Source organism: Dryobates pubescens, chromosome Z (genome assembly GCF_014839835.1).
Source record: "Dryobates pubescens isolate bDryPub1 chromosome Z, bDryPub1.pri, whole genome shotgun sequence".
NCBI lineage: Eukaryota > Metazoa > Chordata > Aves > Piciformes > Picidae > Dryobates > Dryobates pubescens.
This window is the reverse complement of record NC_071657.1, coordinates 97,329,521-97,348,450: the sequence shown is the minus strand read 5'-3', so window position 1 is coordinate 97,348,450 and position 18,930 is coordinate 97,329,521. Positions and strand designations below refer to the sequence as shown.

The 18,930-nt window shown below is 41.2% G+C and overlaps 1 protein-coding gene across 1 annotated transcript in view; it reads left to right on the top strand.

The window, feature by feature from the left end:
- The first annotated feature begins 2,445 nt into the window (after positions 1-2,445).
- The window catches only part of IL6ST (interleukin 6 cytokine family signal transducer), a 29,050-nt gene continuing 12,565 nt past the window's right edge, over positions 2,446-18,930 (top strand). The window contains exons 1-7 of the mRNA XM_054178239.1: positions 2,446-2,524; positions 4,687-4,998; positions 6,637-6,769; positions 9,809-9,969; positions 10,386-10,537; positions 11,846-12,005; positions 18,819-18,901. Of these exons, the coding sequence (XP_054034214.1) occupies positions 2,458-2,524; positions 4,687-4,998; positions 6,637-6,769; positions 9,809-9,969; positions 10,386-10,537; positions 11,846-12,005; positions 18,819-18,901 (1,068 nt within the window). The 5' untranslated portion in view covers positions 2,446-2,457. The remainder of the gene's footprint in view (positions 2,525-4,686; positions 4,999-6,636; positions 6,770-9,808; positions 9,970-10,385; positions 10,538-11,845; positions 12,006-18,818; positions 18,902-18,930) is intronic.

Here is an 18,930-nt window from a genome sequence, read left to right as displayed (position 1 = left end):
TGTTATGTGTGATTTTCAAGTAATTCTCTTGGTGTTTGGAGGTTTTTGAGCCTTCCAAATGTTTCCAAGAAGGAAGAAGTTTGGAGGAAGAAAGAAAGCTTGCAGATTAAATACTCCCAATTAGAAAGCAGTTATGGATTGAGTGATCAAAGTTCCTTAAGGGTAGCCACAGCTTTTGGGTTGGCTTTAGGTACTAACTGGCTTGTTACAAAGCCTCAAGCCGTAGCTGCAATGTGCTGTATCATATGCAGTATCTGCCTGAACTATGTGGATTTTCAGTAAGATTACTACTTGAAGCTGTAAACTTAGCTCTATGTTTGAGACATTTTTGGAAATCCATTTGCCAGCAACCTTTGGGCTTTTGTGATTCTAGTGATGATGAGCCTTAATAAACCTAATGCCTTCCTTTGGTGATCATAGTGCTGTCTGTATTTCCTGACTTCGAAGCTGGCTTTGCTGGCAAAACCATGTTATTTGAGCTGTAGTTTCTTAAACTGAAATTGTCATGTATAGGTTACTTGGATAGTAATTGTCAGCTCCCTGAAGTGGAGAGTTGATAACTCATCATGACATATAACTGTATTCACTTTGGGATAGTTGTGATTTTTGAAATAAGATTAAGTTGTAAGACTTCCTTGTTTCTCAGAATAAGAAGTGATACCCATTTTGCATGACTGCCTGACATTTCTTCAAAAACTGCTACTCACAGGTTAGTCGTAAAACTCTGTGCTGCTGCTACTTTGAGCATATAAAGTTTGACTTTAGAGTCAGTATTAGCTTTTCATCAGACACTGCCTAAAGCATCACTTTAAGGTTCAGGCTTAAAGACATAGTGCTTCCTTTGAAAATGCTCACAGGATATGAAGAATAATAGAAGTCCTGTGTGATTCAGAGATTAAATGAGGTGATCTTAATGGCATATGATTTTTTATTGTCAGTCTTTAATGAAGTAATCAGCGCATTTTAACAGTTATTTCTTTAAGATAGCCTATGTTCCATGAGTTGTGGACTGTTACCAGCAGCAGTTCTAAATAGACCATGTTTTTTTAAAAATGTGTAGCATTTGGACTTTGACTCTGCCACTTGGGCAGAATGGACTGTGAAAGTAAAAAAACTCCTAACACAGTTTATTTCTGTCTTCCTTTCCTTTTAGTGATCCAGAACGACTAGATGGTACAGATAAAATGCTGGTTTGGCTCTTTTTGTTTGGCAGGGGGGGAAGCTTCTGAACTGATTAGCTGCTTCAATGTTAGCTCAGCATCAGGTTGAAATTTAACCTTAGATTCCTAATATGCTGCACTAGTCTGTAGAACAGAAGACTTTGGGCTGTGCTATGTAGTCCCTGAATATTGAGTTTTCAACTGTTTTAACTTGTAACTTAGCTCACCATTAACTACTTTAAGTTAGACTATTGGTGTTTAGCAGCATTTATTTTGAATTTTGGAACTGCACTTTAAGTTTTGGTGTAGCTTGTATGCAGGGTTTCTCACTATCTTCAGCTGACCTTATTTATAGGCTCAGACTAGCAAACACTACTTTCCATGGAAGTATCTTTCTTGCTCTAATCTGAAGACTCCTTGTTTTATTAATTGCAAGACCTACCATCTTTTTCCATAGCATATTTTTCCTTCTTTTTTGGGTTTGGTTTTGTTGGTTTGGTTTTGTTATGGCTTTTATCTAGACAAGATGGATGGCAGTGCTTAGTATAACTCAACTTTGCAAAAGCCAGAGAGACTAGCATGTTTTTTAAAAATGGCACACGTGCAATAGCTGCCTTTGTGGGTCTGGAGGTGAGTAGTTTCAGTCTTCTGCATACTGCATTGATCAGCAGGGGAAAAAGTAAAATATATCACAACAGCCTAAAAGCAGGTATAATTTGAGGTGTAGCATGATTTTGACGTTATAATTACACCTGCTTGTCTCCCATACTGTACTCGGGTGGGCTTTCCACTTTCTGTTGCAGATGGTGAACTTGGTTTTATGGTGAGTTGTTCTGAACCTTGTGCAAAGCATTTATATCAGTGCTCTTGAAAGCTGGGGAAGTATGGTAACCACAATCAAATTCATAGGGTTCTATTTTAAAACCCAAGCCACGGTATTGTGCTTTCTATTCTAACTGAGCCTCACACGGAAGCACTGGTGGAGTTGTTGCTGTATATGACACAAGAAATTTAAGCCAATGTACCTCTGAAATTTGTAAATAAAGATTCTCTAAAAGGGCATCAGTTGTTTTAAGCAGGCATTAGATTTTATTACAGCAGTGAGTAAAACAAAAGGAATATGCCTATCTTTTTCTCTACCGTGGGAAGAAACTAACTCTTTCAGAAAACTAAACTTGCATACCTGAGAAATTCTGGTAGATCGAATACAAATCTGCATTTGACAGTGATGTAAAGTAGAGTAATGGTTTAAATTTTTTAAAAATGTAATTTTTATGTTGCAGGAATTCTGTGCAGCATGTTTTCTGGGTGGAACTGGGTGGCCCGTGGCTTCTGTCTTCTCTTGAATATTTGTTCTCTCAAAGGTAAGACTTCCATGTCACAAATCCAAGAGATCTGTAGAACTTGTTTAATCAGGTGCTTGAAGGACATTCTTGCTTTTTGCATAGACATTTTTGAGGTATGGGCAGAAAGCCAGGTGTATTAGGATAAAGAGACCTAATCTGTGCTCTTAATATTAAATGCCCATTAAACCAATGCTGATTTCTGCTTCTGTTCGTTGCTCAGCTACACAGAGATAGTGAATCACAAAATGGTGTGGGTTGGAATGGACCTTGAAAGATCATGTAGTCAAAACCCACCTTGCCAGAGCAGGATCACCTAGAGTAGGTCACACAGGAACACATCCAAGCAGGTTTTGAATGTCTCCAGAGAAGGAGACTCCACAGCCTCTCTGGGCAGCTTGTTTCAGTGCTCTGTGACCCTCATAGCGAAAAAGTTTTTCATTATGTTTATGTGGAACCTCTCAAGCTCTAGTTGGCACCCATTGCCCATGTCCTGTCATTGGACATCACTGAGACAAGCCTGGCTCTGTCATCCTGACACTCACCCTTCACTTACTTGATGCTCTTGAAGATCTTTTCCAATCTGGTTAATTCTGTATTCTTACTTACATATTTATAAACATTAATAGGGTCACCCTTCAGTTTCCTCTTCTCCAAGCTAAAGAGACCCAGCTTCCTTAACCTTTCCTCATAAGAGAGATGTTCCACTCCCTTAATCATCTTCGTGGCTCTGTGCTGGACTCTTTCAAGTTCCCTGTCCTTGAACTGAGGGGCCCAGAACTGGACACAATATTCTAGATGTGGCCTCACCAGGGCAGAGCAGAGGGACAGGAGAACTCCTCTGGACCTACTAGCCACACCCCTTTTAATACACCCTCAGGATGCCATTGGCCTTTTGGTCCCAAGGGCACATTGCTGGCTCATGGTCATCTTTTTGTCCACGAAGACCTTCAGGTCCTTTACCGTGGAGCTGCTCTCCAGCAAATCAGCCCCTAACTGGGCCATGAGATTTTTCTTTCCCAGGAGCAAGACTACACTTGTCCTTGTTTTTCATTAAATTTCTCCCCACTCAACTCTCTAGCCTGTCTAAATCTCACTGAATGGCAGCACAACCCTCTGGTGTGTCAGCTACTCCTCCCAGTTTTGTGTGATCAGCAAACTTGCTGACAGTGCTCTCTGTAACCTCATCCAGGCAGGTGAATATATTGAATAGTACTGGTCCCAGTACCCACCCCTGAGGGACTCCACTAGATACAGGCCTCCAACTAGACTCTGTCTTATTGACCATAACTCTCTGACTTCCTTTCTTCAACTAGTTCACAATCTACCACACTACCCCACCGTCCAGACCACATTATTCAGAGTAGGGTAGCTTTGGTTCCACTGACTTCACTGGAGCTGATCACTGTAAAAACTGGTTTAATTCTACATGTGCCAAATTACATCTGAATAATAGCATGTCTTGTTCACACTAAACACTGTTAAAGCAATAAGCTTTGTGATCAAGTTGGAGCTGTGGGCTACTGATTCTGTGTAGCAAACGATTATCCTGAAGATGTTTAGTATGGCTATTAATTCAAGGCAGTGTTTCAGTCATCTATTTAATCATTAAAACTTGACATTTTTCTCTTTATATGCCTGATCATCGATAGTAACACTGTGCTGAAGTTCCCATCTAAAAGGAGTGCTATCAAACATGCAGAGTCCATTATAAGTCCCAAATATGCTTATAGTATACATGCTAAAGCTGTAGAGATTTGGACAACATTTTGTGTGCAGTTCTTCTGAAACTAGTCCACAACAACAGAGATGTACACTTGTCCTAGGTTTTTTTGGTTTCTCAACAGAAAGTACTTTTTAAGTGCAAGAGCAGCCTCAATTATACTACCTTCCTAGATGATCAGTCCTAGACTGTCTCTCTAAAGGCCTCTCATTGTTAATAAGAACTTCTCATGCTTGGTAAAATGTTTTTGCAAAGCCTGATGAACACTGCACTGGGTTTGCCCTGTAAATCTGTTTGGTGGTCCAGTAATACTTTTCAGTTATGTAACAGTCAAGTAACTAGTGTTTCCTGCTTAGACATGTAGTATCTTTTACATTATGCTTGTGTTGTGTCAGCAGTATTGATTTATGGAATGCTCTGTAGTTTTCACTAAAGATGTAATTTATTTTTTCCTTTTTAGTTTCAGGTGGACTTGTGCAGTCATGTGGTCACATCATTCCAGAATCTCCTGTATTGGCCCTTGGTTCCAATTTCACAGCATTATGCATTTTGAATGAGAGTTGTCTTGACTTTGGCAACATCTACGCTAGTCAGATTATATGGAAAATTAAAAATAGAGTGGTACCTAAAGAACAATATCATGAAATAAACAGAACAGTTTCCAGTGTCACATTTAATGATACTTCATCACTAGCTACTCCTCTGACATGCAACATTTTGGCAGATGGACAGATTGAGCAGAATATTTATGGAATTACAGTAACAGTAGGCTGTAAGTACCATTTTTCCCTCACCTTTTATTCCAATTTTAAAATTACTTCTGAGAAACACAGAAGAGAATGCAAACAATAGAAAGTGTGTGCACTTTAAGACACTTACTTCCATTCTCTCTCTTCCTTGATAATTGTGTAGAAACATTGTGTTACATGCTATCAAAGCTGGTAAATATGCACAGAATAAAATTTTCTTCAAAAGAAAGGAGAATGCTCTGGAGTATTTGAGTGTTGAAACAGGACAGGAAGATGTGCATTTAAATAAAATAGATACTGGCAAATAAAACAACTTTTCCTTACTTGTTGCTTCTGTTTCCATACTCAGGGAAGTACAACAAGGTGGTATGTCCTGCTTTCATAGTAACACTGTGAAATTAATGGTTTCTTCACTTACAGACTGAGATATATTGAGTCCATCTATATCACTAAAGCTAACCTGAACTGCCTTAACAGTGAAACATACTATTTGGATTACTAGAAAGTTCTTAACTAATTATAAACTTTCCTTCTCCAGAGTTTGCATAATTCTGAGCAAATGCTCTTTGGGACAAGACTGAAGTCCTGAGAAAGTAACCTGAATAATTTAATATACTACTCCTTAATTAGTTGCTGAGCTGTTTATTAAGTATGTTTAAGTGTCTGCAATATAGGAGTAGTTCGTTATATTGCCACCTAGTGTTGGCAAAAGTTCTTGCGGCTGTCGAATGAGCTATATACATAAGGCTGGCTTGAGCTCACAAATAAACGTGGCTGTAACATGAGTTAGAAGATACTTCAACAGAGAAACAATCTTCTCCATTTTAACTTCTGAGGAAGTTGAAAAGATGTGACAGGCAAAGTATATGGAGAGGTAAGGACAGATAGAATATCCTAAGATGATAAACTAAATGAAAGTGCAGATAACGTGCTACAGTTGTAATTAACACATGAATCTTGAGATGCATTTGTATTTAAAGCTACTGTATTTTCATACTGTCAATTAAAGAAAAAAGATCTGTAAACAGAATAAAACTGTAAGGTTCATAAGGTAGTTCTGTTGAAAATAGAATTCTGCTTGAAAAGAAATAATATTCTTTAAATGTATTGTATTCTTGCAAATAGCAATATTCTGAAAGCTAGAAACAAACTCTCTATATGCTATGATGTGAATTTAAGGAAAATGAAGAACCCTTTCTTGTTGGAGTTCACAGCTCAAGTATCCTTCATCCATAGCTCAGGTGGGGGAGAATAGGCCTATTACACTTGCCTTAGAACTCAGGTTACTGGCAAAGTCAGCATATGCCAGTCCAGCTGTAGTGCTCATTAGTGATTTGTTTTTTCAGTATGAATTAAAATGGATTTAGATTGGAGACGTTTGATAGCACATTTTTGCCTCTAGGAATGAGAAAGCTTCCATTCTGTAGTGTCAGGTGTTTGTTCCCTATGCAGCCTACTATTTCTCAGAGCAGCTGGTTAGGCTTCTTGACTTACATTACTGGGTGGTATCTGGTGTGGTTTTTTCCCCCACCTTTAGAAATCTGACTATAAATACTTCTGATCTTCACTGAAATAGCTCTGATCGGACATCTTACAACATGATTCCTACTGGACTGAAATGTGTATATATATATTAATTATTGCTGATTTGTTCTTTACAGTGCCCCCAGAGAAGCCCAAGAACTTAAGCTGCATTGTTTATCAGATGTCAAAACTCACATATCATATGACTTGTACCTGGGACCCTGGAAGGCACACATTCCTAGACACTCACTTCAGGTTGAAAAACAGGTGGTAAGTAGCCCTCTGTAGAATATCTAAGTAGTTTGTAAGTCTTACTTGTAGGCTAAACCATTGGTATTTCAGGAGAGCTCTTAACGCTCTGCTGCATTGCCCTATTTTGAGGGGAATAGATAAGTTCATCTTTAAAGTAGTTCTAAATCAAGACTTAAAATCTTGTTTCTGTTCTTGTTTTAGAGTAACAGCTGTCTCAGATTTTTGCATTTTTCAAACAGATAGTGTGGCTTGAATAGGATATACCTAGTCACTAGGTGGCTAGCCCTACATTATGTATTACACATTTTTTCCATCATAGATGTTCCTGCTTGTTGCAGGAGTCTTCAGACCAGATGACATTCAAAGCTCTCTTCCAACCCAAACCATTCTGTGATTCTAAGTAGGGAAACCAACATATAGTGACTGGATTTTGTAGGGAGATTGTACTTGCTAAGAACTCGGAATGGTGTTTGACCATGATTAGTTGTAACATCAAAGTTTTGGCAAAAGTATTTCTTTTCTGAAAGCAAATAAACTTAAGTATTTTTCAGACTCAAAATCATCTCCTGCTCGGTATACACTTGCAGCGCAGAAAGCTAGTTGCATCCTGAGCTGCATCAAGAGAAGTGTGGCCAGCAGATGGAGGGAAATGATTCTCCCTTCTGCTCTAATCTAGTGAGATGCCACCTGGAGTGGGTCCAGAGGAGGGCCACAAGGCTCATCAAGGGGTTGGAACAGACCTTCCCCATGAGGACAGGTTGAAACAGTTGGGATTGTTCAGTCTGGAGAAGAGAAGGCTCTGGGGAGACTCTTACAGTTGCCTTTCAGTACTTAGAGGGCCTAGAGGAAGGGTGGGTGGGACTCTTGTTTCAGGGAGTATAGTTAGTAGGATAGTGGTTTCAGACTGAAAGAGGGTAGCCTTAGATACTAGGATGTTCTTTACTGTGAGGGTGATGTGACACCGGAACAGGTTGCTAAGAGGAGCTGCAGATGCTTCCTCACTGGAAGTGTTCAAAGCCAGACTGGATGGGGCTTTGAGCATACAGATTTAGTGGAAGGTGTCCCTGCCCATAAGAGGGGAGTTGGAACTAGGTGATCTTTCTTGCAATCCCCAAACCATTTTATGATTCTATGAAAGTGGAGTGGGCAGAATTGTTACGCTTCTCTAGAAACAGGAATGACTGCCTACAGTTTGCAATCTACACCATTCAGCTGAAGTGTTTTGGTAACAGGCAGGGTGGAAAGTAGAAAAGCTTAATAATTTGCAAGTCTCTTGATACTCCTAGTCTATCTGCACTTAAGATATGAAAATCGTTACATAGAATACATAGAATACATAGAATACATAGAATAAACCAGGTTGGAAGAGACCTTCAAGATCACCGCGTCCAACCCATCAACCAATCCAACTCCGCCCAAGCAACTAACCCACAGCACCAAGTACCCCGTCAAGTCTTCTCCTAAAAACCTCCAGTGATGGTGACTCCACCACCTCCCCAGGCAGCCCATTCCAATGTGCAATCACTCTTTCTGTATAGAACTTTTTTCTAACATCCAGCCTGTATCTCCCCTGGCGCAGCCTGAGACTGTGTCCTCTTGTTCTGGTACTGCTTGCCTGGGAGAAGAGACCAACATCCGTCTGTCTACAACCTCCCTTCAGGTAGTTGTAGAGAGTAATAAGGTCACCCCTCAGTCTCCTCTTCTCCAGGCTAAGCAACCCCAGCTCCCTCAGCCTCTCCTCGTAGGGCTTATGTTCCAAACCCCTCACCAACTTTGTTGCTCTTCTCTGGACTCGTTCCAGCAAGTCAACCTCCTTCCTAAACTGAGGGGCCCAGAACTGGACACAGTACTCGAGGTGCGGCCTAACCAGTGCAGTGTACAGGGGCAGAATGACCTCCCTGCTCCTGCTGGCCACACTGTTCCTGATGCAGGCCAGGATGCCATTGGCCCTCTTAGCTGCCTGGGCACACTGCAGGCTCATGTTCAGTCTACCGTCGACCAGCACCCCCAGGTCCCTCTCAGCCTGACTGCTCTCCAGCCACTCTGACCCCAGCCTGTAGCTCTGCATGGGGTTGCTGTGGCCAATGTGCAGAACCCGGCACTTGGATGTGTTCAATCTCATGCCCTTGGACTCTGCCCATCTGCCCAGCCTGTCGAGGTCCCTCTGCAGAGCCTCTCTACCCTCCAGCAGATCAACTCCTGCGCCCAGCTTGGTGTCGTCAGCAAATTTACTGATGATGGACTCGATGCCCTCGTCCAGATCATCAATAAAGATGTTAAAGAGCAAGGGGCCCAGTACTGATCCCTGGGGCACACCACTGGTGACTGGCTGCCAGCTGGATGTGGCACCATTCACTACCACTCTCTGGGCTTGGCCCTCCAGCCAGTTCCTAACCCATCTCAGTGTGCTCCCATCCAAGCCATGGGCTGACAGCTTGGCCAGGAGTTTGCTATGGGGAACGGTGTCAAAGGCCTTGCTGAGGTGTTGCACCTGTATTATTGTACCTTTGAAGGTTATGCAGGCAGTTCTGACTACATCTTTTGATGCATGATTTTGATTCTCTTAATAGCTGTAATACTTCTCATAGAATGGTTTGGGTTGGAAAGGACCTCCAAAGGTCATCTAGTCCAACCCCCTCTGCAGTAAGCAGGGACATCCTCCACTAGATCAGGTTGCCCAGAGCCCTGTTGAGCCTCACCTTGAGGCTCACCTTGAGGCTCAACATCCCCCCAGGGATGGGGCCTCAACCACTTCCCTGGTCAGAGGTGAAGTTTTTAAGTAACTTCATAATTACAATACCACTTGTGCTTTTGAAGATGCGTGACTTGAAGTCAAGAGATTTTATGCTAGTTTCTAATCTAATGCAATCATTCATTTGTGGCTGAATAAACCATTCTAATCTCTTCACCTTTTCTTCCCATTCCTTTGCTTACAAATACTATGGCAGAAGGGAAACACACAAGCTAAACTGATCATTCTGATCAACTTTTTAAAAGTTGACTAAAGGAAACCAAACTTACTGCTTTATATCTTGTTTCTCTTTCTCTCGTGTTTAGGCCACAAGAGGCTTTTCCTGACTGTATACCGAAAGATGTAAACAATTCTTGTACAATTACTGATGTTCAGTTCTTTGTTAACCTGGAGGTCTGGGTAGAAGCAGCAAATGCTCTTGGGAAGGCTGAATCTGATCCTCTTGTTTTTGATCCCATTGAAATTGGTAACTACACGCCTTTTAATAAAGCTTTAGTAGTAGTATGTAACTGCTGCTTCTGTGCATATTGCTGAATTGGTATGTTAATGAAAACATATAGTAATATATAAATATACATATTATATATATATATAAAATATAATAATACCTAATATATAAAAATACATAATGTAAAAAATAACTGTCAAAATACTGTTGTTTAGATGTTGAATTGTGATGGATGAAGGTAGGGAAAATGAGAGACTTAATCACAAGTTCAGATAGCAGTGTCTTGTTCAGTAGTCTGTCTTAGAAGCAGTGTGAAATAGTAGGGATTTGATCTTGTGAAAAGCTTTAGTAGTAGTAGTGCACCAGCATAATACCAGCTGCTAGAGGCATGACAAAATACATCTGTAGAGCTGACCAACAACTTCTTTTTCTAGTCAAACCTCTGTCTCCACACAACTTATCCGTCAACTCAGGAATACTACCTACTGTTCTGAAGCTTTCCTGGGAAAATCGGATTTCACCAGCTGTGATGAAGTTGAAGTTCAATATTCGCTATAGGATCGCTGGTGACACAAACTGGATTCAGGTAATACCATTAATCTCTCCTGTTTCTCCTCTGCCACAACCCAGCTGTTTGTGTAACTGCAGAAGTTCTCTCACTGCTGTAGTTCAGAGGATTCACTTTACAATCCCTAGGTTTTAGGTAGCCTCCCTAGGTAATTAATCTGGCTTGTTCATGAAGGCTGTGATCTAGGTTTTTCGTCATGGCCGAGTACAGTGAATGTCTTGTCTTTGTGGACTTCTCTGATATCCTCTGCATCACATCATAGTATGTTTAGATTTTTTCTGTACTTGCAATGTCTAGAACATTCATGAGTCTCATGCATGTGCAGTCATTTAACGCTTGGGCAAACACTGCATTGCTTTCTTGAATTTGTGTTTGGATCACAACAACCCCACAGGCAAAGAAGGGTAGTAAAGCTGGTGAAGGGTCTAGAGCACAAGACCTCTAAGGAGCATCTGATGGAACTGGGGTTGCTTAGTTTGGAGAAAAGAAGATTGAGGCTCCCCTCACACCTTCTTTCTCTCTAGAGGTACACAAAAGGAGATGGTAGCAAGGTGAGTGTTGGTCTCTTCTGCTTAGTAACAAGTGATAGGACAAGGCGAAATGACCTCAAGTTGCACCAAGAGAGGATTAGGGAAAGTTTCTTTGCTGAAAGGGTTGTCAAATACTGGAATAAGCTGCTCAGAGAAATGATGGAGTAGCCATCCCTGGAGATACATAAATATATATATAGATACATATAATCTACATCATGCATCTGTTTGTGGAACATGAGCAAAGAATATTTTTCTGACATTCAATTGCTAATCCAAGATAAAGGAAAAAGCTTTTTGAAAAACTTGGATATTAGCAAAAATATAAGTTACCCTAAATCAAAATATTTCCAATGTCAGTTAAGAAACACTGCTCTATATCAGTGGAAGCAATGATCCTGGAATTTCTAGATTTATTGGATTCTTGTAGCACAGGTGTTTTGCAATCAATAATCAAGCAGATAACCTAGAAAAGTTCTGCAGTGTGAGGTTGGATATTGCAGATCACTACATGGAGGAGTTACATGGGGAGGAAAGAGGCAGACATAGTCTAGATTGAAAAAAAGAATAATGAATATGAGAGATGCATATTTTAGTGTATGTATTATACCCAGTAAATGCAACTCTTACTGATCCCTTACCAAACTGTGGTAGGACATTAAAGCTTTTGGCAATACAGGAGAAAAAAAATCAGTGTTGTTTGTACTCAGTCTGTATGCAGTAAGAGCTGTAATGGCATGGAACTCAGCTTTACAATTTTTGATCAGTACTTCTAAAAGCTTTTTTCCATTTATAGGTTCCTTCTGAAGATACAGCCTCACCAAGAACTTCATTCAGTGTTCAAGGGCTCAGACCCTACATGGAGTATGTCTTTTCAATTCGTTGCATGAAGGAAGATGGAGTGGGCTACTGGAGTGACTGGAGTGAAGAGAAAACTGGGGTCACCACTGAAGATAGTAAGTAATATATGAAAGTAGGTTGCTGGCTTTCAAACTGTGTCAGTGTTCAGCCGTTTGAAATCATATATCCTCACTGCAGCTGCTTGGTTATGCATGCAACAAGGCTCTCCTGAGTTACTTTCAGTGCTGATGGACTCTAGTCAGGCATTCCAAAGGAGCACAAGAATAGCTTCCCAGAAATCTGGTATAGAGGTGCTCCCTGAAAACAACTGAAAGGGAAGGTAAAGAGGAAAAGCTTTCTTCACAGAAGTTATATTCTCAAAGCCTTTTAGAAAAGATGTCAGCTTTATGCTTGTTCTGTTCTGAAGGTTGTTCTCTGTAACAGAAGCTATTCTACCCATGTAGAAGTTGAGGTATTTTCCTTAAACAGACTGGCTCAGTTTCTGAACAACTTGGTGTTTAGGATACCATTGGATAAAGTCATAGGTGAACAAGTATCAGTAAGCTTGAACCAGGTGGTTTTATTCATAGAGTACATAGACTTCTTCACAAACTTACTAAAGCAGTGGTATGAATTAATGTGCATATGGGAAGCATGCACATATAGCCTCTTACGCACCAAAGCATCTAGCAAAAAATACTCTGGTTTACAGTGCATTTTTCCCAAGGTGTTCTGCATCTATAATACTTCCTTGATTTGTCAGTTACAGCTGCCTCTTACACTGGCTTGTACCCACTCATCTGCAATATTCTGTGCACAGTAATAAAGAAAACTGCTGCTTATCTCTGATATGGTTGTCACTGTGAGGGGTGTAAGAAAGATAATGCCTTTGCTGACATTAAGCAAGATGGAGTCTGTATGAAAAATTATTTTATTTTGGCTGTATTTAATTTAAAAAAAAAAAAGTTTCCTTACAATTTTGTTTCTTGATGACATAACAATTGTTGTCATCTTGTAGATCTGGGCTTGTAATATTCTGTCCATTTGCGATAGGGGTGAACACTGAATTGCTGCTCTCATGATTTAATGAGAAAACCTTACTAGCATCAACTCTTTTGCACTGTTTGCATCTTGGTTAGTCTTGTGCAGAAGGACTTTGCATGCAAGACAAAACTTCAAAGTATAAAACAATTACTACTTAAGATACACAAGAGACAGTTCCTCAATTGTCAACTCTAAGATGCTCCAGTCAGCAGTTGTGATGACATTGTCCACTGGAACTTTATGTTCTGCAGATGTGTCGTGTATCCCTGGAGTCATTCATATTCCCTCAGCACAGTGGCCTTGAGACTATTACTGCACTCAGTGTCTTCTAAGAACTGTGCCTACTACTTTCCACAGTATGCTCTTTAACTTCACTGATTGGTTCCAGTTGGTCATGAACACATGCATTGCTTGAAATGTACTGTGGTGGCATTGAACTAACTACAACTCAGTCCATCCTGTATTTAATGTGATTCATGGCTCATGGGTTGTTACAGTTTTTCCCCACTAGAGAAGCTCCTGTGCAAGTTGCAAGTTTTAAGAGCCCTTTGCCTTCTGCCACCGAGTTTTGCCAAAAAAAAAAATAATAAATAAATTAGTGGAGTGTTTAGTGTTTTTGTTACCGATTTGTTTTGCAACAGTTATTGCAGCAGGTGTGAACTCTCACAAAATAAACTGGAACACAGTAACTGAGCAGTAATTATAGAAACACTGACATCAAAATCTGTTACACTACTAAAAATCTTGCCCTGAAGGAATGGCTTCTTATATCTTCTGTTAACAGAAAAACATGCAGTGTACATACAAAGGCAACACAGATGCATACATTTGGCCCTTTAATTTGCTCTGCAAATACAAGCCCTCTGTTTGGAGGTACAACTTAAACCTTTCTGTGGTTAGTTTTCCTTTTGTTATTAATCTAACTTAGGCTGAATTGGAGTAAGTGTAACAGCGTTTTGACAGTTGTTGCAGCTGCCCTTCCTACCAGCTACCTTGTTTCATAATCATAAATTTTTTGCTGTTGTAGCAATAAGTTGACAGTAAAATGATTTCCTGCCCTGAGTGCTTACAAGACAACTTCAGAGGTGCAGTCAACCCTTGCAAATACTTAGGTCCACTTTAAAAATTACAGAATAATATGATCATTTAAGTTGTAAGGTTATTCATGAGGTCTGTAGTTCCCTGATCTTGTTTTCTACCAGGTGTTGGGCTCAGACAAGAGACCTTGGGCTGCAGTTTTGGCAAAGCCTGTGCCTAAGGTTTATTCATCAATTTTTAGTGTAGAGTTTCCTGTTGGAAAAATAAAACCAAAGAAGCACACACTGGATATTTATGTTACTTACACCATCATTATTGTTCCCAAACAAGTTACAAAACTGACTTTCAGCTGTGCTTTGCCTAAGACTGTTAGACCTGTATCCCAGAAGACTCTGCTTCTGCTTACTTTTGCATTCAAAGGACTTGGTGTTTATCTTGGTAGGAAGCTACCAAGTTACAGGTGTATTTATCACTACTGCATTCAGGGACATGTACTTCTAAATTTCCATATGTATTTATCCAAGTATTAAGTACTTTTAACTGCCAACTGAAGTTTCAATGTAATCTTTAAATGCAAATGCATAAATGTAATATCATGGAATCACAGAATTGTTTTGGCTGGAAAAGATAAGTCTAACCATCATCTTAGTTTGCCAAGTCTGGTACTAAACCGTGTCCCTCAGTATCACGATTATATCATCTAAACATCTCCAGGGACAGTGATCTAACCACCTCTCTGGAGAGCCTTATTCCAATGTTTGACCCTTTAAATTAAGAATTTTCTTCTAATATCCATTCTAAACCTTCCCTGGTGCAACTTGAGGCCATTTCCTCTTGTTCTATCAGTTATTACTAGGGAGAAGAGACCAACACTTACCTCACTACACCCTCCTTTCAGGTAGTTGTAAAGAGCAATATTTGGGCTGTTGCAGTGCAAATGCAGGACCCGCACTTGTCCTTGTTGGATCTCACCCAGTTGATCTTGGCCCATCAGTCTAGCCTGTCCAGGTCCCTCTGTAGAGCCTTCCTCCCCTCAATCAGATCAGCACTCACACCTAACAACAAAGCTCTTGAGGGATTTGGAGCACAAGCCCTAGGAGGAGAGGCTGAGGGAGCTGGGCTTGCTTAGCCTGGAGGAGGTTCAGAGGAGACCTTCTTGCTGTCTACAACTGCCTGAATGGAAGTTGTATCCAGGTGGGGGTTGGTCTCTTCTCCCAGGCAACCAGCACCAGAACAAGAGGACACAGTCTCAAGCTGCACCAGGGGCGGTTTAGGCTGGATGTTAGGAAGAAGTTCTTCACAGAAAGAGTGATTGGCCATTGGAGTGGACTGCCCAGGGAGGCTGTGGAGTCACCATCACTGGATGTGTTTAGGAAGAGACTGGATGGGATGCTTGGTGCCGTGGTTTAGTTGGTTACATAGTGTTGGATGATGGGTTGGACTCAATGGCCTTTTCCAACCTGGTTAATTCTATTCTAACTTGGTGCAGTCTGCAAACAGAGAGAGGGTGTTCTCAATACCCTCATCCAGATCATTAATAATGATATTCAGAGAACTGGTCCCAGTACTGAGCCCTGAAGAGCACCACTTGTGACTGGCCACTAACTGGATTTAACTGCATCACCACCACTCTTTGGGCCTGGCCATCCAGACAGATTTTTACCCAGCAAAGCATCAACCCACTCAGACCATGAGCAGCCATTTCTCCCAGGAGGATGGTGTGGGGAAACAGTGTCAAATGCTTTATTAAAGTCCAAGTAAACAACATCCACAGCCTTTCTCTCATCCTTTAAGTGGGTTATATTGTCACAGAAGATCAGGTTGGTCGAGCAGGACCTGCCCTTCAAGAACCCATGCTGAGTGGGCCTGATCACGTGGTTGCTCTGAACATGATCTGCTCCATGACCTTCCCTGGCATTGAGAGATCAGACTAATAGGCTTTTTGTTCCCTCCTTCAAGCCGTAGTCATATGTCACATGTGCTAACCTCCAGTCAACTGGGATCTCCCCATTTAGCCAAGACTGCTGTCAAATATGATGGAAGGTGGCTTGATGACCACTTCCACCAGCTCATTCAATATCCTTGGTTGTATGCCATCTGACCCCATAGACTTGTGTATGTCCAAGTGGTTCAGCAGGTCACTAACCATCATATAATAACCACTGCTTGAATTATGGGGGCTTCATTCTGCTCCCCATCCCTATCTTCCAGCTCAGGGGGCTGCGTATCCAGCAAACAAGATCTTCTACTTAAGACTGAGGCAAAGGAGGTATTGAGTACCTCAGACTTTCCCTCATTCTTCATCACCACATTTCCCCTTGCGTCCATCAAAGGACAGATTCTCCTTAGTCCTACTCCTTCTGTTGCTGATATATTTGTAGAAGGATTTCTTGTTGCCTTTTACAGCTGAAGACAGATTAATATCTAGTTGGGGTTTGGCTCTTCCAGTTTTCTCCCTGTGTAGCCTTGTAGCAACTTATAGTCCTCCTGAGGGGTCTGACCCTTCTTCCAAAGATGATAAACTCCAAAGCTGCAACCAGATCTCTCCATTCAGACAGGCTGGCCTTCTTCCCCACCAACTCATCTTTCACCACATGAGGATGGCCTGTTCCTGCACCTTTAACACTTGCTACTTGAACAGTGTCCATCCTTCCTGGACTCCTTAGCCCTTCAGGACTGCCTTCCAGGGGACTGTCAACAAGTCTCTGAAATTGGCTAAAGCTGGCTTTCAGGAAGTCCAAGGTGACATTTCTGATCACTGCCCAAGAAGGCCTCCAGCTGTTACATCATGGAATCATAGAATGGTCTAGGTTGTAAGGGAACTCCTAAGGTCATCTAGTCCACCCTCCTCTGCGGTAAGCAGAGGCATCCTCAACTAGATCAGATTGCCCAGAGCCTCACCCTGAATATCTTCAGGGATGGGGCTCCAACCACCCTCCCAGGCAACTTGTTCCAGTGTTCCACTACCCTCATGGTAAAGAACCCATTCCTAACATCTAATCTAAATCTGCTCTCCTGTGGTTTGAAGCCGTTGCTCCTCATCCTATCACTACAGGCCTTTGTAAACAGTCTCTCCACCCATGAGTCTTTTCTCTGTTTGCAAACCACAGGTCCAGCAGGGCACCTTCCCTGCACTGTATCAGAAAACCTTCCTTATTTATGCTAGTTGAGTTCCCCGTAATAAGTTTTGATTGAATTCACATGTCATCTTGTAGTGGAGAATTGAGAAAAAGATCATAGATTATACCCTGCTATTGAAACAAAACAGGATTTATGTGTACATAACGGCATTGTTTTCAGTTGTATGCAAACTTCACTGTCTAGGGGGAAATATAATACTCAAGTCACTTATTTTCAACTCATTATGACAGTGGGTTTGTTTTCTGTGTTTACTATCTCAGCCTAAGCAATGTGGGTTTCAGTACTGCTTGCCTGCTTAGACTTTATTGCTGTTGGGTGGTGGTGACTGGCTTTGGAAAACTATTAATTATTAAATAACCATGTCTTATTTTAGCCTCAGAACATAGTAGGAAATTAACATGGGGCAGATTGTTGCATTCATGATCTATACTGGATGTGCAATTGCTTCTGTTTCATGTGAATCAAACAAGAGTATTAAATTGAGATTAAGAAAGAAGCCCCTTTAGCACAGTTCCCAGTGGTCCTTCTCTCCTGGTGTAAAACATAAGAGACAAGATGCATACTGCAGACTGGCTACTGTTTTGGAAGTGAAACTGCCAAGACCTTGTAATGGTTAATGTAAAAAATGTACTAAAAAGAACTCACAAAGAAAACAGAACTGCATTTTATGATTGTCTCTCCTAAGGCTGAGGCCCTGGCAAACAATTGGCCACTTCTGTAGTTTTGTGCACTGTAATAGACTGATTCACTCTACTTTGAAATTAGATTCGCAGTGGAAATACGACTTGAATTTCTTGCATTGCTGATGCGTTATGGTTTTAGTGCAAGAGCAAAAAACTCTACTTTTCTCCTTCCCCATCCCACCTCTTCAAACCACTTCATGATGCCAGAAGGCATTAGAATAGAATGGAATAGAATAGCATAGAATAAACCAGGTTGGAAGAGACCTTCAAGATCACCGCGTCCAACCCATCAACCAATCCAACACCACCTAAACAACTAACCCACGGCACCAAGCACCCCATCAAGTCTCCTCCTGAAAACCTCCAGTGATGGCGACTCCACCACCTCCCCAGGCAGCCCATTCCAATGGGCAATCACTCTTTCTGTATAGAACGTTTTCCTAACATCTAGCCTGAACCTCCCCTGGCGCAGCCTGAGACTGTGTCGTTATACCGTGCAAAAGCACTGCAGTTCTGTTACCCCTTTTTAGCATTAAGAATATAGGAAACTTGGGGTTGTGGCTGAAGAGGTTTGTCTTCTAGTTAACTTTTCTCTATTTTCATTTCTTAGGTGACTTGATATCAAGGGGTAGAGAGAGTTTTGCAGCTACCAGCAAGGTTTTCAGTACAGAGATGTTCAGGGCAGTGCCTCTGGACAGGGGCAGTGTGGTATAGGTTTGGTTCTGCCTCACTCAGTACTATAATCTGTAGCCCGTTGTTGAGCCTGATGACTCTCTGTTATTTTGATATTATTCACTTAGAGCAGAAGTGATTATTTGCTCATCCCTTGAGGAAGTCTTTCATACAGGTATTCCACTTCACATACTAAGGATTTTTTTCTTTAAGGAACTAAGGAAACATTTTCAGTATGTGCTTTTTATTACTCCCCACTCCCTGCCCCCCAAAAAGAGGCATCTAAGGATGATCAAAGAATTCATTCAAACAGAAGATACTTCTACTATTAAACATTGTTTCTTTCATCAGAACCATCTAAAGGACCATCCATATGGAGGGTCATTGAGGCATCTCACTCATCACCTTCCTGGACGGTGCATCTGATGTGGAAGGTAAGCAGCACAATAACCAGCAAGAAATG